The following is a 27,589-nucleotide window of genomic DNA, read 5'->3' on the forward strand; positions in this document are numbered from 1 at the left end:
CCACTCACCTAGCCATGCAAACTGGAGATTTGGAGGCTCTTTTAAAGAAAAACCAGCCCAATTAGGGACTCCTTAGATAGGTGACTAACTGAAATTCTACTTTTAAGATCAGTGACTAACTGAAATTCTACTTTCAAGATTTTCTAACAGTTTGGTGGTGTGAGCCCTAGGTGAAGGCTTAGACACTGTGCTCCTCACTTGCCAGGACTCTTTGAAATGTCCTGAGACCCTGGTGCCACCCTCAGGACCTCTGATAAGTGCTTTGCTACTTTGGGGGTTTGTGGAAGGGGTGGTTTGACCTAACAGAGAGAATGGTTTCAGGCAAATACCCTGTTTGCAAGATCTGGGCCGTAAAAGTGGTGGGGGCTTCACTCCAACAAAGAAACGAGATGCATTAAAACAATTTTTTTTGGCTGTAACCATGTGGCATGTAGGACCTTAGTTCCCTGACCAGGGATCGAACATGTGCTCCCTGCAACAGCAGCATGGAGTCTTAACTGCTGGACCGCCAGGGAAGTCCCAAGATGCATTTCTAAAGAAGTATCATCTCCTGGGCCTCCCTTCAGGATGGGCCTGGTGGGCACACTGCCCCTGCTGGGCCCCAGGAGCCTCCTTCTTTGCCTCCTAACCTCCGGGACTGGGTGACTTCAGGGGCTACCTGCACCGTCCACCTGCCCAGTGGAGCATGAAGCTGTGGACAGAGGGCCATCCGAGGGAGAAGTACTGTCCCTGCTGGAGAGAGTAGGACCTCGGGCAGCGAGCGAGAGGCTCAGAGGTCCCAGTAGCCAGGGTGCCCCCCCCCACATGGCATAGTCCCCCCACACACCCGGCAAGCCTCCCCCACACCCAGCACAGCACCCACTGGCACCTACTTCCACAGTGACGTCAACCCAGATTCTAAAAGTAAGACATGTGTTAGCAACTGCAGCAAAGCCCGATGAGCTGTGTGTATGTATGTGTCTGTCTGTGATCCAGGGAGGGGCCTTCAGATGACAGAGTGATCTCTGGGGATGAGCTGATGATCCCACTCAAAATCCTGGAATCCCTGAGCCATTCAGGGAACAAGGTTTGTTTTCACCTCTCAGGATCTTCCCATCACAGTGAGAATGAGTTATTTTCAGACTGTGGGCCTTAAGGCACCCCGATTAAGCCTTTACATAGAAACAGTCTTCTTTCAAAATCCCACTTGTACTTTAGAGAATCACACCGTGGTTCCTAATGAGGTAATACAGGCAGAAAACAGGCAACAGAAGTGAACTTGGCTGAAACCACCACCCGACTCCCCAGACGTGGACCAACTACGGGCCCCCATTGGGTGGGGGCACCTCCCCGCCTCACTCTCGCCTCTGGGACCATGGGCTCTGCTGAGCCGAGTCGTGAGCGGGTCTGCAGGCATATCTGAATTTATCCTGTGTCCTGCCTCCTCTAGAGTCATAGCAGTGGGAGGTGATGTTTCCTTCCGGTTTCAGCTGTTCATTCATTTACTAGACACCCAGTGATCTTGGCGCCCTCAGGCGCTAACCATGCAGGGAGATAGGCTTGCTTCCAAGGACCCCTTCACTCCAAGGGACGGGGCACCCTCCTCCATCATCAGTCAGAACTCAGAGGCACTACCATCACCTGTGGGACAGCGTGCAGAGCCCACCCCCCTCAGGTGTCTGGAGTCCAGGCAGGGTGGGAAGCTGGAGTCTGTTATGGTCTCGCTGGAGCCCCACAGGAGATCTGAGGCTGGGCTAGTTACTCATTTCACAGCTGAGCAAACTGAGGTTCAAAAAGATGGAGTGTCTCTATTTATGGAGCGAGTTGGAGGCAAGCAGTTGTTCTTGGCCCCAGGGCCTTGTAGGCCCCGTGGGAAGCTGGAGTGAGGCCCAGAGCAGGGGGCCCTGAGGCATACCATCTTCATCTTTATTGTGAATTCATTCTCTGAGGAGCAACCTGTTCTCTGGTCTCAACAGTTCAAGTTCAGTCTTTCCATGTGCACTGCTGGGGGGTGGAGTGTCAACCAATCTGACTTCACCTGGCACACCCTTGCCCCCAACCTGTTCCCTTCGATGCCTCAGGGGAAGCCAGATTGCCTTGCCAGCATTTTTCCTGCACATGGGGCTGCTTGTCTGCCTGCGGCTCGTGTGCAGGTCTGGGATGCTCCGGAGAGGCTGGCGGTTCCTAGCCTGATGTCTGCAGTTCTGTGGTCCCTGTAGTGCACTGGTCACTCAGGCCTGGTCTGAGTGTGGCCACAGGGAAGGGTGCATCGTCTGTACCTCTTCTGTCCCCACCCCCTTGGCCGTGCCCGCCAGCCTGGAGGGTGCCCTCGGCTGGGCCTTGGAGCTGCAGGCTGATGCCCACAGAGCCCAGGGCCGGGAGAGCCAGATAGCGCCTGCAGGATTCCCGGTACTCCACCTGCCTCTCCCCTCTGCCTCCCCTCCACTCCTCTCCTGCTCCCTCTCTACTTCTTCCAAAGGACTTCAGCTCTGCACATGCCTCCATAGAGGACACAGCGCCGGCTGCTCCAGAACTGGCCTGGGATTCATTTGTCTTGGTGGATTCATTCACAAGGCTGGTACTGAAGGTACTTGGTTCAGGCAAGAGTGGGAGGTCTGGTTCACAACGATCTCCCCACGGCCGGGTGGCCGGCAGGGGGCTCTCCTGCCCATTGGAAGAGGCGTCCCCTCCTCCAGGCTGATGCAGCCCTGGCGGAGTGAGTCTGGGGGCATGTCAGCCCCTTCCCCGGCGCCCTTGGCTGGACAGCACGCAGTCTGGACACGCGGCAGCTGTGGCCGCCCAGCCTCTACTTGCAGCTGTGTTCCCATGAGCAGCCTGCTGGGAACAGCCGCCGTTCACCGCATAACTGCTCTTTTCTATGGAAGATCTTCACTTGCTGCTAATTGTCTATAGACTCTAATCAAGCAGTGATTAAAGAATTTTAGCGCCTTCATTAACTTCACACCCTTCTGCTTCCATATGACAGCTTGCTCATTTCTTCTGAAATAAGTGAGACTCTCTCCCATCCTCCTGCAAAGAGCCTGCTCCTGCTCCTCTAGGTGTCAGTGCCTCATGGACTCAGGCCTGCAAAACATGTGCCTGCTTGCTGACCTTCGATCAGCAGGATCGGCTGAGGAAAGGGTTTCAGGTAGTGGCAGAGGACACTCCTGAACTTGTCTTTTCCCAGGAACACAGCAAACCCACAACCACATTATGGGACCACCTCCTCAGAGAGGGACCTGAACACTGGATGGACAGAGCCTCCACCACTAAGGCCAGGAGGACAACAGAAAGCACAGGAAACAGAGAGACGGACTCACCAGGAAACCCCTCCCCAGCCACCACAGTCCAGTCAGAAGGGACCCAACCCCTTGATCCTGCTCAGGAGAGACCAGCCCCCCAAACACCTGGCTTTGAAAACCAACAGAAAATACCAGGAAAACTATAGAAGCACCTGGAATGGAAAACATGCTCTCAATGGGCCTGTATACAAACTCATTCAACCCAGAAACCAGCATGAAAATACCAGACTGAATAGCGCACAGGCCACTGAGTAATGTGGCAGCATCTGCCAAGGGTCAGGAGCTGGGGGGATGATCCCTGGGGACTGACTCACTAGCCGGAACCATTTCAGAAATTGCAGGCTACCTTGCTTATGTCACCCAGTGGGTACAATTTTGGGATGTTCCATCTAACTTGTCATATCTTTTTGCCTTTTCATACTGGCAAAAATATCAATAACCTCAGATATGCAGATGACACCACCCTTATGGCAGGAAGCGAACAGGAACTAAAAAGTCTCTTGAAGGTGAAAGAGGAGAGTGGAAAAAGCTGGCTTAAAACTCAACATTCAAAAAACGAAGATCATGGCATCCGGTCCTATCACTTTATGGCAAATAGATGGGGAAACAATAGAAACAGTGACAGACTATTTTCTTGGGCTCCAAAATCATCGTGGATGGTGACTTCAGCCATGAAATTAAAAGACGCTTGCTTCTTGGAAGAAAAGCTATGACAAACCTAGACAGCATATTAAAAAGCAGAGATATTACTTTGCCAACAAAGGTCCGTCTAGTCAAAGCTATGGTTTTTCCAGTAGCCATGTATGGATGTGAGAGTTGGACTATAGAGAAAGCTGGGTGCCGAAGAATTGATGCTTTTGAACTGTGGTGCTGGAGAAGACTCTTGAGAGTCTTGGACTGTAAGACTTGAATCTCCTTGGACTGCAAGGAGATCAAACCAGTCAATCCTAAAGGAAATCAACCCTGAATATTCACTGCAAGGACTGATGCTGAAGCTCCAATACTTTGACTACCTAAAGCAAAGGGCTGACTCATTAGAAAAGACCCTGATGTTGGGAAAGACTGAAGGCAGGAGGAGAAGGGAATGACAGAGGATGAGATAGTTGGACAGAATCACCGACTCAATGGACATGAGTTTCAGCAAACTCTGGGAGACAGTGAAGGACAGGGAAGCCTGGTGTGTTGCAGTTCTGTTAGGTTGCGAAGAGTTGGATGCAACTGAGTGACGCTAACCCGTCAGCATCAGTGGGTGTACCCTGATGAAGCCCACCCACCCCTGCACCTAGGTGAGGTCTCACCCTGGCTGAGTGAGAGCTCTGCCCACCACTGTCCAGCAGCTGCTGTGGCTGGGCCCACATACCAGTGTGCCTAAGCAGTAACTACAGCCCCCCACAACAGGGGGGAACACACCGCCCACAGAGGGGACCCTCGAGTGCCTGGCTCTGGTGGCCAGGCAGGCTGGTGCCTCTGGGCCCCACAGGATATCTCCTAAACAAGGCCACTCCTTCAAGACATGGAGACACAGATGATTTACTGATACACAGACACAAACATAGAGAATCAGGCAAAATGAGGAGACAGAAGTGTATGTTGCAACTGAAAGAAAAGATAAAGCCTCAGAGAAAGAACTAAACAAAATAGAGATAAGCAATCTATCCATTAAAGAGTTAACAGTAATGGTCATCACGATGCTCACACCAAACCCAGAAGAATGGACTCAGTGGACCTAATGGACACATACAGAACAGTCCATCCAAAAGCAGCAGGATGCATATTCTTCTCAAGCACACACAGAAGGTTCTCCAGGATAAATCACATCAGTTTACAGACAGTCCTCCGTGAATTTAGAAGGATGGAAATCATATTGAGCATCTTCTTGACCACAGTTGTGGGAAACCAGAAATCAATCAAAAGAAAAATTGGAGCAAACCAAAAAAACATCAAAATTAAAGAACATGAATGGGCCACTGAAAAGAAATTTAAAGAAGAAATTTTAGAAATACCTAGAAACAAATGAAAATGGAACCACAATGATCCAAAATCTATGGATCACTGCAAAAGCAGTTCTAAGAGGGAAGTTTATAGTGATAGGAGCCTACTTCAGGAAATGAAAAATCTCAAATAATCAAACCATACACCTAAACAGAAATGATCAACAGATCAACAGAAAACAACAGAAATCATCAATGAAATTAAGAGCTGGTTCTTTGAGAAGATAAATACTCCAACTTCTAGCTAGCCTTATCAAGAAAAAAAGAGAACTGGTCCAAACAATAACATCAGAAAGGAGAAAAAGAAGTTATAACTGACACCACAGAAATATAAAGGATCATAAGAGACCACCGAGAACAATCATATGCCAACAATCTGGAAGAAATGAAAAGATTTCTAGAAACATATGATCTTCCAAGACTGAAGAAAGAGAAAATCTGAACTGACTGATTACAAGTTAGCAGACAAAGTTAGTGATCAAAATTCTCCCAAGAAAAAACAAAGAAATAATGTTAGTTTCACTGATCATTTCTGTTGTTTTCTTACTCTCTATTTTATTTATTTCTGCTCTGATATTTATTATTTCCTTCTATTAACATTCAGTTTTGTTTTTCCTTCTTTTTTCTAGTCCTTTAGCTGTAAGATTCAATTATTTCTTTGAAATTTTTCGTGTTTCCTGAGTTAGGGCTTCACTGACAAATTCCACAAAATATTCAAAGATTTAATATCAAATTGCAGGTTGTTTGTGACAAACATAGGTGCAAAGATCTTTAAAAATGTTAGTAAATCAAATTCAAAAATATACTAAAAGGTTAATACGTTGTGACCAAGTGGACTTATTCCAGGGATGCAAGAATGGCTTAACATCTGCAAATCAGTGTGATAGATACTCCATATTAACAAACTGAAGAATAAAAACCATATGATCATCTCAGTAAATATTGGAAAAAATGTTTGACAAAATTCAATATCTACTTATGATAAAAACTCTCAACAAACTGGATACTGAACAAACATATCTCAACATAATAAGAGCTATATATGATAAGCCTACAGCTAACATCAAGAGAACACACTGGTCATAGCAAACACCCTCTTCCAATAACACAAGAGACAGCTCTACACACAGACATCACCACGTGGTCAATACCGCAATCAGACTGATTATATTCTTCAGGGCTGAAGATGGAGAAACTCTATACAGTAACCAAAATCAAGACCTAGAGTTGGCTCAGATTATTAGCTCCTCACTGCAAAAGTCAGGCTTAAATTGAAGAAAGTAGGGGAAAGCTACTAGGCCATTCAGGCATGACCTAAATCAAGTCCCTTATGACTATGCAGTGGTGCTGATGAACAGATTCAAGGGATTAGATCCTGTAGACAGTGTGCTTGAAGAACTATGGATGGAGGTTCATGCTTGTCCTGTACAATGACATTGTACATTGTACAGGAGGCAGTGATCTAAACCATTCCAAAGAAAAAGAAATGCAAGAAGGCAAAGTGATCATCTACAGAGGCTTTACAAATAACTGAGGAAAGAAGAGAAGTAAAAGGCAAAGAAAGGATAAAGGGAAAGATATACCTGACTAATATCTGATAGACAGAGCCCCTGATGAACTACGGATGGAGGTTCGTGACATTGTACAGGAGACAGGGAGCAAGACCATCCCCAAGAAAAAGAAATGCAAAAAAGCAAAATGGCTGTCTGGGGAGGCCTTACAAATAGCTGAGAAAAGAAGAGAAGTGAAAAGCAAAGGAGAAAAGGAAAAATATACCCATTTGAATGCAGAGTTCCAAAGAATAGCAAGGAGAGATAAGAAAGCCTTCCTCAGTGATCAGTACAAAGAAATAGAGGAAAACAATAGAATGGGAAAGACCAGAGATCTCTTCAAGAAAATTAGAGATAACAAGGGAACATTTCATGCAAAGATGGGCTCAATAAAGTACAGAAATGGTATGGACCTAACAGAAGCAGAAGATATTAAGAAGAGGTGGCAAGAATACACAGAAGAACTGTACAAAAAAGATCATGACCCAGATAATCATGGTGGTGTGATCATTCACCTAGAGCCAGACATCCTGGAATGTGAAGTCAAGTGGGCCTTAGGAAGCATCACTACGAACAAAGTTAGTGGAGGTGATGGAATTCCAGTTGAACTATTTCAGATCTTAAAAGATGATGCTATGAAAGTGTTGCACTCAATATGCCAGCAAATTTGGAAAACTCAGCAGTGGCCACAGGACTGGAAAAGGTTAGTTTTCATTCCAATCCCAATGAAAGGCAATGCCAAAGAATGCTCAAAATACTGCACAATTGCACTCATTTCACATGCTAGTAAAGTAATACTCAAAATTCTCCAAGCCAGGCTTCAACAGTATGTGAACCGTGAACTTCCAGATGTTCAAGCTGGTTTTAGAAAAGGCAGAGGAACCAGAGCTCAAATTGCCAACATCCGCTCGATCATCAAAAGAGCAAGAGAGTTCCAGAAAAACATTTATTTCTGCTTTACTGACTATACCAAAGCCTTTGACTGTGTGGATCACAACAAAGTGTGGAAAATTCTCAAAGAGATGGGAATACCAGACCACCTGACCTGCCTCTTAAGAAATCTGTTGCAGGTCAGGAAGCAACAGTTAGAACTGGACATGGAACAACAGACTGGTTCCAAATAGGAAAAGGAGTATGTCAAGGCTGTGTATTGTCACCTTGCTTATTTAACTTATACGCAGAGTACATCATGAGAAACCTTTGGCTGTATATAGCACAAGCTAGAATCAAGATGGCTGGGAGAAATATCAATAACCTCAGATATGCAGATGACACCACTGTTATGGCAGAAAGTGAAGAACTAAAGAGCCTCTTGATGAAAGTGAAAGAGGAGAATGAAAAAGTTGGCTTAAAGCTCAACATTCAGAAAGCAAAAATCATGGCTTCTTGTCCCATTACTTCATGGCAAATAGATGGAGAAACAGTGGAAACAGTGGCAGACTTTATTTTGGGGGGCTCCCAAATCACTGCAGATGGTGACTGCAGCCATGAAATAAAAAGACACTTACTCCTTGGAAGAAAAATTATGACCAATCTAGAGAGCGTATTAAAAAGCAGAGATATTACTTTGCCAACAAAGGTCCATCTAGTCAAGGCTATCTATGGTTTTTCTAGTAATCATGTATGGATGTGAGAGTTGGACTATAAAGAAAGCTGAGTGCTGAAGAATTGATGATTTTGAACTGTGGTGTTGGAGAAGACTCTTGAGAGCCACTTGAACTGCAAGGAGATCAAACCAGTCCATCCTAAAGGAAATCAGTCCTGAATGTTCATTGGAAGGACTGATGCTGAAGCTGAAACTCCAATACTTTGGCCACCTGATGCGAAGAGCTGACTCATTAGAAAAGACCTTGATACTGGGAAAGATTGAAGATGAGAGAACAAGGGGATGACAGAGGATGAGATGGTTGGATGGCATCACTGACTCAATGGACATGAGTTTGAGTAAACTCTGGGAGTTGGTAATAGACAGGGAGGCCTGGCGTGTTGCAGTCCATGGGGTCGCAAAGAGTCAGACACAACTGAGCGACTGAACTGACTGACTGACTGACCCAACTGAATACAGAGTTCCAGAGAACAGCAGGGAGAGATAAGAAGGTCTTCTTATATGAACAGTGCAAAGAAATAGAAGAAAAACAATCAAATGGGAAAGATTAGAGATCTCTTCAAAAAAACTGAAAGTATAAAGGGAACATTTCATGCAAGGATGGGCACAACAAAGGACAGAAATGGCAAGGACCTAATGGACGCAGAAGAGATTAAAAAGAGGTGGCAAGAATACACAGAAGAACTATAAAAAAAGATCTTAATGACCCATGTTGGTGTGGTCACTCACTTAAAGCCAGACATCCTGGAGTGTTAAGTCAAGTGGGCCTTAGAAAGCATACTATAAACAAAGCTAGTGGAGGTGATGGAATTTCAGCTGAGCTATTTAAAATCCTAAAAGATGATGCTGTCAAAGTCCTGCACTCAATACATCAGCAAATTTGGAAAACTCAGCAGTAGCCACAGGACTGGAAAAGGTAAGTTTCTTTCCAATCCCAAAGAAGGGCAATGCCAAAGAATGTTCAAGCTATCGTACAAGTGTGCTCATTTCACATGCTAGTAAGTTTATGCTCAAAATCCTTCAAGCTAGGCATTAGCAGTATGTGAACCAAGAACTTCCAGATGTACAAGCTGGTTTTAGAAAAGGCAGAGGAACCGGAGATCAAATTGCCAACTTTCCTTGGATCGTAGAGAAAGCAAGGGAATTCCAGAAAAGCACCTGCTTCATTGACTACACTAAAGCCTTTGACTGTGTGGATCACAACAAACTGTGGGAAATTCCTAAAGAGATGGGAGTACCTGGGAGTACCTGCCTCCTGAGAAATCTGTATGCAGGTCAAGAAGCAACAGCTAGAACCAGACATGGAAAAACTGACTGGTTCAAAATTGGGAAAGGAGTAGCTCAAGGCTGTATATTGTCACCCTGCTTATTTAACTTATATGCAGACTACATCATGTGAAATGTAGGGCTGGATGAAGCACAAGCTGGAATCAAGACTGCCAGGAAAAATATCAACCACCTCAGATAGGCAGATGATACCACTCTAAAGGTAGAAAGCAAAGAGGAACTAAAGAGCCTCTTGATGAAAGTGAAAAAGCTGACTTAAAACTCAACATTCAAAAAATCTAAGATCATGGCATCAGGTCCCATCACTTCATGGCAAACAGAAGGGGAAAAAGTGGAAGCAGTGACAGATTTTCTTTTCTTGGGCTCCAAAATCACTGCAGATTATGACTGTAGCCACAAAACTGAAAGATGCTTGCTCCTTGGAAGGAAAGCTATGACAAACCTAGACAGCAAAAAGCAGAAACATCACTTTGCTGACAAAGGTCCATATAGTCAAAGCATAGTCATGTACAGATGTGAGAGTTGGACCATAAAGAAGGTGAGTGCTGAAGGACTGATGCTTTTGAATTATAGTACTGGAGAAGACTCTTGACAGTCCCTTGAACTGCAAGGAAATCGAACCAGTCAATTCTAAAGGAAATCAACCCTGTATATTCATTGGAAGGACCAATGCTGAAGCTCCAATATTTTGGCCACCTGATGAGAAGAGTCAACTCAATAGAAAAGACCCTGATGCTGTGAAAGACTGAAGGCAAAAGGAGAAGGGGCCAGCAGAGGATGAGATGGTTAGATACCATCACCAATTCAAAGGACATGAGTTTGAGCAAACTTCAGGAGATAGTGGAGAACAGGGGAGCCTGGTGTGTGGCAGTCCATGGAGTTGCAAAGAGTCAGAAATGACTTAGGACTGAAAAATACCAAAAACAAAACATAATACTCAACAGCGAGCATTTCCTCTAATATCAGGAACAACAGAAGGACGCCCACTCTTGCCCCTTTTTTTCAACATAATACTGGAAGTCCTAATCATAGCAATCCAACAAGAAAAAGAGAAATCCATGTGGGAAAAGAAGTAAAATTGTCACTGTTTGCAGATGACATGATACTATACATAGAAAATACAGAAGATGCCACAAAGAAACTACTAGAAATCTTCAATGAATTTAATAAAGTTGCAGCATATGATGTTAATATATAGAAATCTAGCAACAAGCTATCCAAAAGAAAAATGAAGAATACAATACTATTTGCAACTGCATCAAAAAGAATATAATATCTAGGAATAAATTTAACCAAGGAGGTGAAAACAATGAAAACTGTAAGACATTGATGAAAGAAACTGAAGAAGACACAATAAGTGGAAAGATATTTTGTGCTCAAGGATTAGAACAGTAAATATTGTTAAAATGTTCATACCACCCAAGACAGTCTATAGGTTCAATACAATCCCTATGAAAATTTCAATGGCATTTTTCATAGAACTAAAACAAATAATTCTAAAATTTGTATGAAATCACAAAAGACATCAAATATCCAAAGAAACCCTGAGAAAAGAACTAAGCTATATTTCAAAAGATAGAGCTACAGAATACACACATTAAGATACAGTAGCCAGTTAAACTCATGCTGGCCACTATCCAGGTGATGACCACCATGACCAGCAGACACATTACTGTCAAAATGCTCATTATCCTTTGAAAAATGGATCGGACTCCCTTCTGTCAGCTAAACGAAGATCTCCACCCAAACAGCCATGCTCTGGGGTGAGGCAGAGGGAGTGGGCAGGGGGCTGGGGACCACACTGACCCCTCAAGCCCCAGGGTGGTGTGGGGGGTCTGGGGGAGAAATAAGTCCCTACACGCTCTGCCCCAAACTTAAGCTCCCTGTGATACGGAGGGTCCTTAGGTGGCTGAGGCCTCCAGAATGTTCTGATGGCTCACTGGGGTGATACTCCTGGAACTGGTAACCTTCTGGGGTCCGAGGCAGAGCCGCCTTCTTGGGTGGCTGACTGGGGCCCAAGAGCAGGGGGTGGGTTGCCACCAGGACCCTCAGCGTCCAGCAGGGGAGGATTGGCTGTCTCTGAACAAGGGAATAGCTCCTGAGAGCCTGCATGCCAGGCACCTTGTTGGGGATGCCAAGACGAAACCCCTGGGCTTGTCCTTGAAGAGCTCTCCTGTCTCGTCTCACATTCAGGAAGCGATAGGAGCCCCAGTGTCTCCCACAGAACACGGTGCTTCTTCAGAAAAGGATCTGGCACCCAGTTTTCAAGAGTGAGATGACTGCCCGGCCTGCCCTGGTGCCCCGTCCCCAGGCTGAAGCGGAGACCTGGCTGGAAGAGAGCGCCTCCTGTCCAGTCTTGTCCTGAATTTCTTCCTGAAGACTCTAGACAGCACCTACTAACCTGCGTCCCCTCAGGAAGCTGTGTAAAAGGGGCGGGTCCCCAGGCCCTTGGTTGGGTCAGTTGTGGCAAGAACCCAGTTCCCACAGGCGAGCAGGTAACGGAGGCGCTCGGGGATTCCCATCTGCCGCCAGAAGAGGGCGCGCGTCGGGTCTGGACTCTGAAGGGAAGCCGAGCCTGCAAAGCGGACGGACGCAGTCGCCTCCTGGGAATCCTACCTAAGACAGGCAAGCTGCACTGTGAAAGCCTCGCGTGCTCGAGACCCTCAGTGTTCCGCAGCGACACAGGCTGACACTCTGGCCGTTCTGGACCCTGGGAGCTTTCCACCCTGCCACGTTGTTTGCCACATTCACATTCTCCACCTTAAATGTTCGTTCAAGTAGCTGAACAGCAGTTACTCGACAGCAGCCGGCAGGGTGCTCTTCAGAACGCTCCTGAACAGCGACGCTAAATGGCATATTTTTTAGAGGCTGTCATTTAACAAGAGCAGATTCTCTTAATAGACAAACATTTCACTTCCCAGCAGCGTTCAACTGGCTCGATTTGGTGATGACGAGCAGCTCGTTTTGGGGAGTGGGACGGCCGGAGGCTGCGTCTGCGCCGTTGGTGGCACCCGCTTCTCCGGTCACCCTCTGCCCCATGGGGCCCACGCCCACCTGCTCAGGGTCTTCTGGGGCCCTTTCCTGAGTGATTAGTCGGTGTCAAGTGTCTGGACCACCCTCCTGCTCTCACTGAATGTTGGAGAAGCAGAGACGCTGATGAACCTGCCAACCTGCTCTATCAGGCTGCCGCATCAGCAGTCCTGAGAGCACAGAACCAAGTGGGTGACACACTAGAAAACCCCACACAGACACGCTAGTAGGGTGGGTGTAGGTACTGAAAGCTGGGGCCCAACACATAAATGGCAGCTCACACATTGAGAGGCAGCTGGACTCTGGGAGCCGTGCTCTGCTGTTCAGTTGCTGGGGTGGATCCGGCCGAGGAGTCCTGGAAACAGACAAGAAGACACAGTGAGTGGACTGCAGGCTCCAGGGGGAGCCTGGCAGCCAGTGAACCCTGTCCCTCCCACAGCAGCTCAGGAAACCGCTCCTGCCCACGTCTGGTTGGACAGCGGATGCAGCATTCAATGTGCAAGGAGATGGGGGGTGGGGGAGAGGGCTGCCTTTATTCTCAGGACTTGAATTAGTTACTCCTGTGTTTGTCCAAGAAAAGCCAGACAAAACTTTTCATGCTTCAAGATGTAAGCTTATTTAAAACAACATCCCTGAGCGCTAAGGAAAACCAGTCTTTCCACTGTGAACACAGCAGCTAGAGCGGACAGGATGTGAAACAGCATCTCGCCTGACCAGGCGTGCAAAACCTCAAGGGTCCACTCTGCAAGATGACAGGCACACGGTGAGCTGCTGAGGGGCTGGCTGAGGCAGAAGGAGCCAGTCCACCCGGTTTGCTACAGCAGCTCCAGGAAACTCAACAGGGGAGGACCCCGGGGGTCGGTCTTGCTTCTCACTGACTCTGGCCCTCTGGACTCCTCTCAGAAGGTTACAATGGCCCAGAGGGTCCAGAGCTGTCTCTTAGCTCCATTTCCTGGTCTCCTGCCAAGGAAGGCAAAACACTCATGAGTTCTGGGGATCAGGGTTGGACATATTTGGGGCTATCATTCCCCCTCTACTAACAAGACAAGTGGATTCAGGTGAGGAATGGCGTGCAAGACAAGGAGCATTGAGTTTCCGTCCTTAGTAACTGGCAGGACAGAGATGCTGAGTGAAGGGAGTGGGGAGTGTGAGACCCGGGGCAGGTCACGGGCTGGGCACTGGACACAGAGTCTGATGTGCTTGGATCCTGAGGATGACGCAGCGGGAAGCTGACCAGGGGCTGAGAAGTGGGGGCACGGCCTGGACACGTGCATTCAGGATCAGCACAGGGTCCCTGAGTCCTGAGCTCTCAGCCTGCGACCCTAGGCACGTTTCACCCTTGGGCCCTGACTTCTGCCCCTACCACAGCTCAGCGACAGGGACAGGGCGCACCCCACTCAGAACAGCTGGGCACCAGACAAAACTGTGAAGCCTGGTCCCCAAGAATCAAGCAGTGAAGACAGGGCCTGGAGGGGTGAGGAAATGGCCATCAAGGGACCTCACCTTTCAGGTGAGTTGGAATATTAGACACAGTAATTCACAGCTGCGAGCAAGGAAATGCTGGCCTCATTCTTTCTGCAGCCATTGGAGGTCAGAGGTGAAGATTCAGCCTCGAGAAAGTGCGGAGGAAGGACAGAGGCTGAGCTGAGACTCTGTCTGCCGACCGGCGTGCCCCACATGACAGGGAGAAGGACCTGCACAGGTGGGTGTGGACAGCTGCATGGAGCACATCGAACGGGACTGGGTGAGAGAGCTGGACACCCAGGTTTAGCTTGTTTCTATAAAAGACAGTGTGCTTCCATTGGGAAATTTACATATAGATGATAAAGCCAGTACTTATGGAGTCGGGATTTGAGTTAATTTTTAAAAAATTGTTCAGGTTTTCCATCATTTTATTACCAACAGTGAGTGGTTCCAATACATTTTCAAAGTGAGATACACAGAATGACAGAGTTCAATTACCTGAGGTCTGTTTCAAGATCAAGCTTTGGTTGATGTGACCACATGTTTCCTGGATTCCATACATGCCACCTTTGTGGGGGGGGCAGGAGGGGCCAGGAGAGGACTGTGGGGTGACCCTGCTGATCAGCCATTCTGCTGACCAAATCTGGGCACTGTGGCCACAGTGCTGTTGGAGGGCCTCAGCTGGATGGCAAGACCCACAAGGTGACTGGCTTGGATGGAGCTAGACTCACAACCCAACTCTTATCAGAGGGCTCCTGTGCAAATAAAGCCTCCTGAAACAGCTACCAGCCAACAGGCACCACATGTGCAGCCCCATGACCTGGCGTGGCTGCTGAATCCCGCTGTGCCTGGAGGTAGCCTTCCCCGGTGTCTCTCTGCACCTCACTGCTCTCCAGCCACTCCAGCCATGATTCACCCGGAAGAGACAAGCTCAGATGAGGCTGCCTCCGCCTCCCAGCCAGAGGAGAGATAGGCTGGTGTGGCTGAGCTCTGAGCCGCAGAGCTGAACCTACGGACCCAGCCCATCACTCTGGATGACAGATGCTGGGGGCAGGAGGACAGGGTGCTCACCCAGCATTGGAGCCACGAGGATGCCCTACAGGAGCCACAGGGGAGCAGTGCCGGGCCCTCCCTGGACACCTGGCCCTCAGCTGAGATGGACATGACAGAGCCCACCAAGCAAACAAGTGGGATTTCAGGGCAGACCCTCCATTAGAGCAGGGATGCAGGCACGAGAGGCCACACCTGTGATAGCCCCTTTTCCCAAGAGATGAAGAACATCTGAGACCAAGCCCCCAGAGCCGGGGCTCCAACAGTCCTGCAGCGTGGAGCCCAGATGAAGGCCCCTTTGACATTGTACCCAGTGGTGGGAGCCCCTCTGGGACTTCCTGGTGGGGCAGGATCCCACCCTCCCCCTCCAAGTTCTGTCTTCACCTCTGTTCCTGCTGAGAGAGGGTGGAGGGTTGTCTCCAACTGGCAGCTGAGGACACAGGCCCAGCGAAGGAGGACGCGGCCACAGACATGGCGGCCCCTCCAGGAGCCTGGGAGGCAGGCCTCTGCTAACCCCAGGGGAGACATGGCATCGGGATTAAGGGCTCAGAAGCACCGGGCATCCCATGTGGCTCCAAGTCATGGCAGCCCACCCCTGAAGATGGCGCTGACCAGAAGCCCAGAAAATCTGTCTGAGGTCTTTCAGTGCAGCCCCATTCCCTCCTCTGTGACCACGTGGAAAAGGCTTCCTGCCAGGTCTGGGGCCTGTCTCCTAGCTGAGGGCTGGAGGCTGATTCCGCTTTGATTTTTATAGTTGGACTATAAAGAAAGCTGAGTGCCAAAGAATTGATCTTTTGAACTGTGGTGTTGGAGAAGACTCTTGAGAGTCCCTTGGACTGCAAGGAGATCCAACCAGTCCATTCTAAAGGAGATCAGTCCTGGGTGTTCACTGGAAGGGCTAATGTTGAAGCTGAAACTCCAATACTTCACCTGATGCGAAGAGCTGACTCATTTGAAAAGACCCTGATGCTGGGAAGGATTGAGGGCAGGAGGAGAGGGGACGACAGAGGATGAGATGGTTGGATGGCATCACCGACTCAATGGACATGGGTTTTGGTGGACTCCGGGAGTTGGTGATGCACAGGGAGGCCTGGTGTGCTGCGATTCATGGGGCCTCAAAGAGTCGGACACGACTGAGCCACTGAACTGAACTGAATTTTTAAATGATTCTGGGCCTGAAGGGATTAGCGAGGGCTTGGTAGGAGTGAGGGAACTGGGCAGGGATGAAGGAAGGAAGGAAACGGCTCCAGAGCTTTCAGATAAAAATTAGTGGGAACGCAGCCCTGGGACAGACTCTTCCTGCCTCCTGGTGACGCCTAGCTCGCCCTCGCCTCGGCCCCGCCCTCGCCCTCTCCCTCGCCTGCCCTCCCGCCAGCCCCGGCCCCGCCCCCGCCCTCCCGCCCGCCCCGGCTCTGGCCCCTCCTTCCCGGCCCCGCCCTGTGCCTGCCTGACCCATCATGGTAAAGTGTCCGCTGAGATGAGGCGGAATCTATTCAGTAGACTCCTAATGACCGCGTGCTGGGACTCAGCCCCGGAAGCTAGCACAGCCCGACCAAGGGAGCCGCCAGCAGGGTGAAGACGTGGGTGGCACAGTCCTCGGGGACACTAACCACGGGGCGGCCGATCCCAGTGACCCATCTAGCATCGTTCAGCAGTGGCCCACGGAGCATTTAACAGGAGTCTAGGACGAGCCCCAGAAGGAGTGATTCTAGACCGTCAGGTTGTTACCAGGCGCCGGAGGCCGTACCGCGGCGTTTCCCGGGGCCCCTGAGCAGTAGCTGGGAACCAGGCCTTTAATTTCCCACTGGGATTAATAAAAGGGAAAACGGTCTGTGGGTTGGTGGACTGCACCCCTGCTAAAAGGGGCTCCAAGTCACTTTTCTTGACACAGACCAAGACCCTAAGAAGAAACATCTCACTTTCATTTTAGTATGTGTCCAGAAAACACTGTCATCACCCTGAGGAGCTGGGAAATGGGCACGTTCACTCATCACTTGCTACCACGCTGGAACACAGGGTGTAAAAGAGTCTCAGGAACATGCTTCCCAAATGAAACTTCAGAATAAAACGTTTACAGCCAAACTCTTTGCTTAGTTCCAAGAAGAACAGCCAACAGCCTGCAGGGCCAGGGTGCCCGGAGGCAGGGTCTGGGTGGTGAGCCCAGCCGGGCAGAGCCTTGCCTGGGCTGCCCAAACTCACACCGGCAGCTAGAGGTCAGAGGCCGAGGATCTGAAGGAAACAATTTGTCCTGGGAGAAGGAGCCATCATGCTGTGCCAATAGAACATCCACAGTTCTCTCCATCGGCCCCGGGAAAGCTGGCTGGCCACGCAAGACAGAGGCCGATGGGAGGCCAAGCTCACCTCAAGTGGCTCAACTCACACTTCACCTGAAGGGGCCCTGACAGGTCCACAGACTCTCAACGCAGCCCTGAGCCTCTGGCTCCAGGTCCACTCAGGTCCACAGACCCACCCGAGGTCACGTCTGTCTGCTACCGCCCCTGCCTGATCAACAAGATTCTCCTGGCTCCCAGGGTGGAAGGAAGCTGCAATAGAGACCACGAGGTTGCAAGCTCCAAAAGGCCAAAAAGCTGGCCGACCCACTTGAGTGCCGTCTGCAGAGGACACACCTCCAGCCCCTGCCTTCATCCCACTGGACCACACAGCTGGGCCAAAAGCCGGATAGGCCTCCCTGGGTCACTCTGAAGGGGAGGGACCCCTTAAGTGGGAAGCTTGGGAACCATTCAGTCAGGTGCTGAAAATCGCAAAACGCTAACGAGCTGGGATGAGGGAGGCGGTTATAGGACTACTTCTGACCTGTCGAACATTGTAAGGTTTGACTTTGAGTCAATGGGTGGGGCCTTTTTCCACCAAGAAGCGTCCACCACCCATGACCACTGCCCACAAGCACCGCCCACACTGGCACCTGCCATTCACAGCCCTGTGAGTGAGTGTGGGTTGTGTCCAACTCTTTGCAACCAATGGACTGTAGCCCACCAGGCTCCTCTGCCCGTGGTATCTCCCAGGCAAGCATACTTGAGTAGGTTGCCATTTCCTTCTCCAGAGGATCTTCTGACCCAGGGATGGAACCCCTGCTTCCTGTGTCTCCTGCATTGGCAGGTGATTCTTCACTGCTGAGCCACCAGGGAAGCCCCGAAGCCCGGCTGGCCTGCTCTTAACTCACAACGATCGCACCCCTTCTTCCTCCCAACAGCTGAGTGACAAGGGTCCAGAGATGGGCACAGCTACTTCCCTTGACCTCTCACCCCTCCTGATGGCCTCACTGAGGGCCTGAGCCTGGTCACAATGTTGCTTCCAGTGTAACTGTAGGAACACAGGTCCCAGGACCCGGTCATCTCTGCTGCTGACCCCAACACCTCGTCTCTTAATGGACTGGCCTTTCGTGCAGTGAGCAGAACCAGTTTGGCTCTGCTAGTTGGCTGCGAGCAAAGCAAATCCCCTTGACTTCCCTGGTAGATGGAACTGATGCCTCGTCCCACACAGAAAGGCTCCGTAGACCCATGGTCACAGGGAGCACATCAGCCAGGCTTACGACGAGATGCTGAAGACACAGGAGTGCTAATCCAGGCTTTCTCCTGCGTCAGAGGGCTCGGGGGGCTGGGATCGCACCTTCAGAGGCTGTTCTGGGCCCCTGAGAAGCCCCTCATGTCCACCAGGGCTGTGTAAGTTGTGTGGCTGAGATAGAGACTCACCTCCACTGGGACTTGGGGGCTCTGAAGGTGGGGCCCCAAAAGGCACAGGTGCCTGGCCTTCTCATGCCCACCCAGGGACTGGGGGAGAGAAGTGAGTGGCACTGAGGAGGGCCCCCAGGTCACAGGCTGTGGCATTACCTGGGCAGGAGCACTGCGGGACAGGTGCGCCAGGTCCCCGATCCTGGCCGCGGCCCGGGGATCGCTGGAGCTGATGAGCACGGGGGCGCTGATCTCCATGGAGCGCCTGTGGCCACTGGCTTGGGTGGACTTGTGCGTCACGCTGAGCGCCGTGAAGGAGTGCCGCTTCTTGGCGTTCTTCTTGCTGTCCACACGCCGCTGGAAGGCGCTGACTGCCCCCGTGCTGCCTGAAGTGGGACCCGGGGCCACGCTGGCCACTGCACCGGCCTCAGAGGGCAGGGAGGCAAGGCAGCTGGATGCTGAAGCCAGGCCCAGCTTGTCCATCTCCATCAGCTGCTTGGCGGCATCATTGAGCTAAGGAGAGAGGAAGGGGAGGGTCACTGAGCAGCAGCCACAACCCACGTCCAGCCTTCTGCTCACGCCTCAAAGCTGCCACTGTGTTTGGGGTGCTAGACCCTTCCAACAGCATGTGCAATAGGAACAGTGTTGAGGAAACACAGTAAAGGCCGGGGTGGCATCTGGGCACTTGATTGAGAAGCTGTGTTTCCAGGGGTCTGCTCCCTTTGCCCCACTGTGGCTGAACTGTGCTGCCTGGGAAACACCCAGGGGGTGGGGAGAAGTGCCCCCATGTGCTCCCCACCTCGTGGGCCAGCAGGACGCACCACCCCCGTCCATCCCCTGTGCATGCGGCCTCTGCTGCGGCAGAGCCCTGTCCCCACAGTCCGGGGACGTGGGCAGAACAAATGCCCCCCTGGAACAGGACACGCCTGTATCCCAGGTGGGGAGCAAGGCCCAAGGGGAGCACAGCAGAGCCCAGGCCTGAGCTCAGGGCTGCAGTGGGGCACCGTACCAGGGGCTGGTGCAGAGAAAGGTTGCAAGCCTTTGCTGCTGGATTTGCACAGCGAAAGGAAGGTATGGTGCGTCCACAGGCCAAGCTGACAGATCACAGGCGCTGGAGTCCAGCTGCACCGAATGGCTCAGGCACAGGGCTGTCTGCATTTCCACTGCAAACACCCGTCCTTCACAGGGTTGGGGGTGGGGTCGTACAATTCACTCCAGGCCCTGAAACCTGGGATCTAAATCCAGGATCATTTCCTCTGAAATGCTGCCTTCACTGAGGCTCAGCTGTTTTGCTCTATTTTAAGGTTTTACTCATTTGCTCCCTCTACAGTGCTGAATCCCCTCCCCCTTCTTTGCGGGGGCCCTCTGACCCTGGAGGCCGGCCTTCTGTACCCTCTGTTCTGCACCTAACTGCGGGGCCACCCAAAGAGCAGAAGCAGGAAGCATGGGCACCAGAACCTGGTCTAAACTACCTGCCCTGTGCCTCCACGTGGCAGGTTTCTGTATGGAAATAATGGCACTGCCGCCACCGCTGGGCTCAACTCCCGCTTAGCCCCAGAGCAGCAGCCCTGGAGCCCCTCACTCAGTCCCAGAGACCCTGTGGAGTCAGTGTCAGAAACCACAGTTTCAGGACCAGGAAATTCAGGGAAGGACAAGGCAGGTGTGTGCACGCCCAGAGCACATGTGCACACAGCAGGACCACGTACGCCCACGGTCATGCCGGCCACTCAGCCACACGATCAGCAGCCCACCACATGTCTGCCCCGAGCTGACATGTCCACCACCCTGCCCCCACAAGGAGAGCTGGGCTTCAGGGTGGCCTGAGTGCCTCCACGGGTGCTGAAAGGAGGACGAGCCGATGTCCACTGAAGAAGACAGTCTCCACAGACCGCAGGGAGAGTGACAAACGCTGCTTCCCGGTGGTGAAGCCTCTGCACTTCCTCCCACCCCTGCTGCGGGCGAGGGGACCCCAGAGGAGCACCCTCCAGAGGCAGAAAAACGGTTCGGCCTCATCCTGTTCACCGAGTCTCTGTTCTGGCAATGGCAGAGGGGTCTGGCCTGAAGGTCATGTGGTGGGGGCGGGGGCGGGGGTGCGGTGAGGAAGGGGTGAGGCTGACAGATCCCTCAGCCCTGTGGGCCTGTGGGCTGCAGAGAGGAGCCTGGATTCTGAGAGTAATGCCCCCCGCCCCAGGGACACAGGCAGGAGTGAGGCCTGCGTCACCTTTGTAGAGATGGTCCGGTCCGTGTGTGACAGTGGACCATGGGGAGGCGACGGTGGAGGGTCGGCTGGGAGATGGTGACAGATGGCAGGGCTGCTCTGGGAGGGCTGACACCCAGCACAGCTGAAAACTTTTCCTCTGAAAGTTTCTCTTTACCTTCGCTTTATGCTATCAACTCCAGGTAAAGGCAAAGTTAGAAATGAAGGACATGGTTGGGCATAGGGCTCAGTGGACAGAGGGACAAGGGCTGTTCCTGGAGCAGGCAGGGGGGCTGGAGTCACCTACTGATGTGTGGAGCAAACTCTGGAGTCCCGTGAGTGAGCAGGCTGGCCTCCCATGGCCCCTGCTCTCTCCCCACGCCTCCCCACTGGGCCTTCTGGGTCACCCTGGCCCCACAGTCCCTCAGTTCCTGGGCACTGGGGGCTGGCCCCTCACCCTTCCTCCTGTCCCCAAGGTGGCTTCTCTGTGGGTCCCTCTGAGCAGGAGAGTTACAGCTCCTCCCCTAGCTTCCTCCCATTTCCAGCTCCGTGTCCTTCATGGAGGACACACTGCCTCTAGACTTCACTTTCTCTCCATCTGTGTCTCTTCCCATGGAAACCTAGGTTTCAAGATGACTCTCCCAGGGCCTGGCTCACAGCAGTCGCTCAATAAACGAGAGGCAGCTCGGATGGCCACGTGCTGAAAACCGCTCTTTCGGTCCAGGGCTCAGATGTGCCAGCAGACTGAGAGGCATGGAGTCCTCAACAGCTTTACACTCAGCTTCTAACTGCTCTCACTTTGAGGCTTTGGAATAAACAAGAGCCACAGAGGAGAGCTCTGAGCCTCTCTGAGTGGGCGCAGCTCAAATTAGCTGTGTTTTCTCTCTGCAGTAACTGATGGAGTTGCAGCGGTTGCAGATAGTGGACAGAGTACACGCACGAGTCAGGTCATCAGGGACACACAGCCTCTCTTCCACACAGAAGCGCTACCAAAGGGAGCAGGAGGAACATGATGATGGGAGAGGTTTCTCCAAGTCGCCCAGAGAGTTAATCTCAGAAGTAATTCCTGGTCAAGTCTTACAATGAATGTGGAGGCAGCAGAAACTGTAGGGCCATCTCCCCACAAATGCTCTCAGCTCTGGAGGCAAGAAGCCTGGCGGCCTGTGGCCCTTTCCAGCTGCACAGTCAGCCAAGCCGTTCCTTCTGCACTGAACACAGCCTGAACCTCAGCCAAGCCCGGCTCTGTTGTCACCTTATAAACACCTAGAGTCAAATCTCTCCATGCCAAATCTGCTTCCACCTTACTGACTATGCCAAAGCCTTTGACTGTGTGGATCACAATACACTGTGGAAAATTCTGAAAGAGATGGGAATACCAGACCACCTGACCTGCCTCTTGAGAAACCTGTATGCAGGTCAGGAAGCAACAGTTAGAACTGGACATGGAACAACAGACTGGTTCCAAATAGGAAAAGGAATACGTCAAGGCTGTATATTGTCACCCTGCTTATTTAACTTATATGCAGAGTACATCATGAGAAATGCTGGGCTGGAGGAAGCACAAACTGGAATCAAGATTGCCAGGAGAAACATCAATAACCTCAGATATGCAGATGACACCACTCTTATGGCAGAAAGTGAAGAAGAACTAAAGAACCTCTTGATGAAAGTGAAAGAGGAGAGTGAAAAAGTTGGCTTAAAGTTCAACATTCAGAAAACTAAGATTATGGCATCTGGTCCCATCACTTCATGGCAAATAGATGAAACAGTGGAAACAGTGGGTGACTTTATTTTTCTGGGTTCCAAAATCACTGCAGATGGTGATTGTCGCCATGAAATTAAAAGATGCTTACTCCTTGGAAGGAAAGTTATGACCAACCTAGATAGCATATTTAAAAGCAGAGACATTACTTTGCCAACAAAGGTCCATCTAGTCAAGGCTATGGTTTTTCCAGTGGTCATGTATGGATGTGAGAGTTGGACTATAAAGAAAGGTGAGCGCCGAAGAATTGATGCTTTTGAACTGTGGTGTTGAAGACTTTTGAGAGTCCCTTGGACTGCAAGGAGATCCAACCAGTCCATCCTAAAGGAGATCAGTCCTGGGTGTTCATTGGAAGAACTGATGATGAAGCTGAAACTCTAATACTTTGGCCACTTGATGTGAAGAGCTGACTCATTTGAAAAGACCCTGATGATGGGAAAGATTGAACGTAGGAGGAGAAGGGGATGACAGAGGATGAGATGGTTGGATGCCAGCACCGACTCGATGGACATGGGTTTTGGTGAACTCCAGGAGTTGGTGATGGACAGGGAGGCCTGGCATGCTGCGGTTCATGGGGCCTCAAAGAGTCGGACACAACTGAGCGACTGAACTGAACTGAACTGAAGGAGGCCCACCCAAGGGGCAGGTAACCCCATATCCATGGCCAAGGTCCACCCTTGGGGCCACATGGAATCTGCAAAAGAGCCTTTTCCCCAACTTATTTCTCAGACTCGGGTCCACCTAGACCCACTGTGAGGCTTGGGGCTGAGCCTGGGCTTTCTGGGCAACTTTAATGCTCACTGAAGTTTCTGAGTCACTGACTGGATGGGATGAGTCGAGGTGGGAGGGGGGAAGTCAAGCAAAGGCACCTATTGAAACCATGGCCAAGGGGAGGGCAGATGGGAGGGTGCCTAGGGCAGCCTGAGGTGGGGGGTTGCTGAGGAGCCTGTGTCCCTGAGCAGAATGCAGAAGAGTAGACGGCAGCTGAGGACACAGAGATTCCAAGCCAGGGGGCATCCAGTGGGGGGAGCTCAGTTGGCTGAAAAATGGTTCCATCCTCATGTGCCTGGTTTGCAGGGACACTGCTGCCCACACGGGGAACACACGATGGGAAGGGAGGAGAGACGCTGGCACCTGAGCAGAAACAGTCAACGCAGCATAGCCAGCAGCCGTCCCCATGCTAGGCGGGCTAAAGCCCCAGGAGAGGCGTAGGCCCCACCGGCAGCCAGGCCGGGCTCCTCCCTGCATTTCAGCCCCAGGTTGCCACACTGTCATCCCGCTGGTCTATGGAAGATGGACATTCACTCATGGCAGCGCCTCTGCTTTCTTCTGGGCACTCTTGCAGCTGGACAGCTCCAGGGAGGCTGGCAGTTCAAGGCCCAGAGGGACTGGTCTCACAGGACTTGCTAGGTCCCTGTGTGCTAATAAGCAGGTGCGCTGAAAGGATCCCAGCTAAGACCTTGGTGATGGCTGGTGGCTTAGTCCTTATAAAATAGTTTGACTTCTATGGAACACTGGCCCACAGCCAAACAACACTACACAAATGAACTAACTGCCTCCTGTGTGCCGAGTTCTACACCAGGACAAGAACGGAAAGGAACTGTCATTGGTCTGGCCTCAAACTGGCTACCTATGCAGCTGTAGAGACAGGATGACAGGGAATCTGAGTCATTACCTGTTTACATGTTACCTCGTATGCATCACATTGTAAGATGTAACTTCACAAACAGTTCAAAAAGTGCTACAGGGGAGAGAGGTCAGGAAGAGCTGGTAGCTATGTACCTACCGGCCTCTGTGGAGGACCCAGGGCCACACCCCATTGCCTGGATTGTGTCTTGGGGTGCAGACCCGAGGGACACTGAAGTCCTCCTGTCTCTGATGGAGCCCCGTTGGCTCCACCCGCTTCACTCCCTCACCCAGCAGCCTGCCCTGTGGTGACTGGGCGTCACCTGTAAGGGAAGCCCATTAGGTCTTCATGGGGGCACAGTCTGAACCTGGACACAGAAATGTGGGCAGAACTCATGTCCAGGTCCAGAGGGGGATCCCCTGCTCCAGCTGCCCACTGATGGTGCTCACGATGATGCTCATGAGAAACGGGACATGAAGAAGAAAAGGGAACAAAACGGAGCTTCAAGCACCATCACGTCTCCCCAGTGTCCTACGGCAGGGACCCGTGAGCAGCTCCGCTCTTGTTTCTTCCCTGGGACTTTGTCGGGTCACCTCTGGTGTGGCAGAATCAGGGTGTCATGAGAGTTAGGAGCTGAGTGAGGAAGCAGGGGTTACCCTGGCTTGGGAGACATGGAGGAGCAACCCCCCCCCGCCCGCCCCCAGCCCACCTGGAGTGCTGGTCACAGAACAGTGTTTGGACGTGGTTGTAACCTGTCTCCATGGAGAACAATGATCCCAGAGGCTTGCACCTGGTCCTCACTGCTCTGATGGAAGCTGTTTACTCTAGGCCCTGAGCTGAGGGGCCTCAGCATGGGAGAGCCACCGCTGACCTACAGACTTCCCATTTTGCTGAAAATACCTCTCGGGGATCCCAGTTTTATCATCCTTGTTTGTCCCCAACTGCAATTATATCAATTATTGCAATATAATTGACATACGACATTGTGCTAAAGTATACAACATAATACATAATGTATTAATACATATGTATACACAACATAATACATAATAAAGTATACAACTGCTTCCCTGGTGGCTCAGAGGTTAAAGCGTCTGCCTGCAATGCGGGAGACCTGGGTTCGATCCCTGGGTCGGGAAGATCCCCTGGAGAAGGAAATGGCTACCCACTCCAGTATTCTTGCCTGGAGAATCCCATGGACGGAGAAGCCTGGTGGGCTACAGTCCACGGGGTCGCAAAGAGTCAGACATGACTTCACTTTCACCTCTCTTTCATACAACATAATGGTTTGTCACCCTTATTTCAAAAATTCTAAACCATCACAGGTTAACAAGAAGGAGCAACAAGGACCATATTTACCTTCTCATCTGAAATGCTAAACACAGATTAAAGAAACACGGCTTTCAGACATGGAACACTGGACAGTTCAGGAGTGAAGAACCTCATAAACCACAGGACATGCAGTAGAAAACATAGCTTTAGAAGGGCGTCCAATCAGCCCCACACTGAGGCGCCCTAGTTCTGCCTAACAAGCTATGAGCAAGGCACGAAAAGTATCACACAGCCTCTCCGTGCATAGCTCAGTACATCCCAGGACAGGGCCTGCACACACTGGTAGGCATGCAAGAACACCCCACATCCGAGAAGCCAAATTCACAACACCGCATCCCCTCAGAGGTGCTATGCAGGTGAAGCGGCAGGGAATGCAGCCCATAAACCAACCGGGTCAGTATTCACAGGGCAAGAGTCATCAGCAGACTAGAACCAGAACGAGCCAGAACCCAGAGTCTGTGGGGAAGCATCAGGGGACACCCCAACCACACTCCCCACATCCGAGCAGCGAGGCCAGTGTGCGCATCAGGAGGCACCCCCAGGACACGAGGAAGACACCATCCATCTTCTAAAGACCAGTTCCCTGGATACCCAGCCCACCCGTCCGTGGCACAGACGCCCTGTCCATTTGTCCATCCATCTTCTGGGCACATGCTTCCCATGTGCTACCCCACCGAGGCCGCTTCCCGCTTCCTTCCACACAGGTGGGGCCTGAATCCCCAGAGTGAAGCAAAACCCTCTGTAGGAAAGAATAGGGCAGGAGGGTGGTTGTTACAAGATGCCCCAGGGAGGTTCTGGGGCCAGTTCCACCCACCCACCTGCTGGCCATGAGGGAGGCCATGGGAGGGGAGAGTCTCAAGAATAGCTGCCGCCACGTGAACCCACCTCGAGCTTCACAGTCAGTCATCCAGACGTGGCTGCAAGTTGCTGGTTTTGAACTGATACCTTTCATCAGGCCACTAGCCTGGGGGCCTGGGGGCCTGGGGGTCTGCATGGCTGCCCAACAAGGGTCCCATCCCACTGACTCTCTTTGGAGAACCCACCTGGCTGCACACCTTCCCTGACCCTCTAACAGCCTGACGGTCACACAGCCATAACCGTGTTGGTTCCAGGGCCACTTCATAGAAGCTGGCAGTGCTGGTCGCTTGTAGGTAGGAAAGAAAGAAGTAGCTAGAAGAGGCCCTTTATCCGAGAGAGCCCCTCTGCTCGGAGTCGCTGCCCTGACTGCCTGGGTGGCTGAGAGAGTGGGAATGGCTGGCCAGGTCCCTCAGATGCTGTGAGGGCCTCCAACCCCTTCCAGAGGCCTCGTTCCCTAGACACGCTGCTCACAGATGCCAGCGGCCGCTAACCATTGCCTCTGGGTGGTGCTGACCACCCACATGGGGCTGTGCCTGGTACCTCCTTGGGTCCTCCTGGTGCCCTCTGGACATGGCACCGTCCACACTGGGAGAGGGAGAAACTGGGTACCAATGTATCACACAGCTGGGTGAAGCCCAGGTAGCCTGTGGGTCCAGAGCTGAACCAGGAGAGAAGCCTTCCAGTACCCCCCCAACATCCCCCAATGGGAGCAAGAAGTCAGAACTCCACCCCCTCACCTCCCTACTCCCCAATGGGAGCAGGAAGTCAGAAACCCCCACCCCCCAACCACCCAATGAGAACAGGAAGTCAGAACACAGCCTCCCAGTGCCATGCATCCCCAACATGCAGGGTTTCTTTTCCAGGA

The 27,589-nt window shown here is 51.3% G+C and overlaps 1 protein-coding gene across 1 annotated transcript in view; it reads right to left on the reverse strand.

Annotated features, from left to right (window-relative positions):
* Nucleotides 1-27,589, reverse strand: part of SH3RF3 (SH3 domain containing ring finger 3) — a 156,122-nt gene that overhangs the window by 36,436 nt on the left and 92,097 nt on the right. Inside the window, exons 4-5 of the mRNA XM_040224187.1 lie at nt 19,108-19,461; nt 13,027-13,100 (exon numbers count right to left, since the gene is read on the reverse strand). Coding sequence (XP_040080121.1) covers nt 13,027-13,100; nt 19,108-19,461 — 428 coding nt within the window. The remainder of the gene's footprint in view (nt 1-13,026; nt 13,101-19,107; nt 19,462-27,589) is intronic.

The sequence above is a fragment of the Oryx dammah genome, unplaced genomic scaffold (genome assembly GCF_014754425.2).
Source record: "Oryx dammah isolate SB20612 unplaced genomic scaffold, SCBI_Odam_1.1 HiC_scaffold_25, whole genome shotgun sequence".
NCBI classification, from domain to species: Eukaryota; Metazoa; Chordata; class Mammalia; order Artiodactyla; family Bovidae; genus Oryx; species Oryx dammah.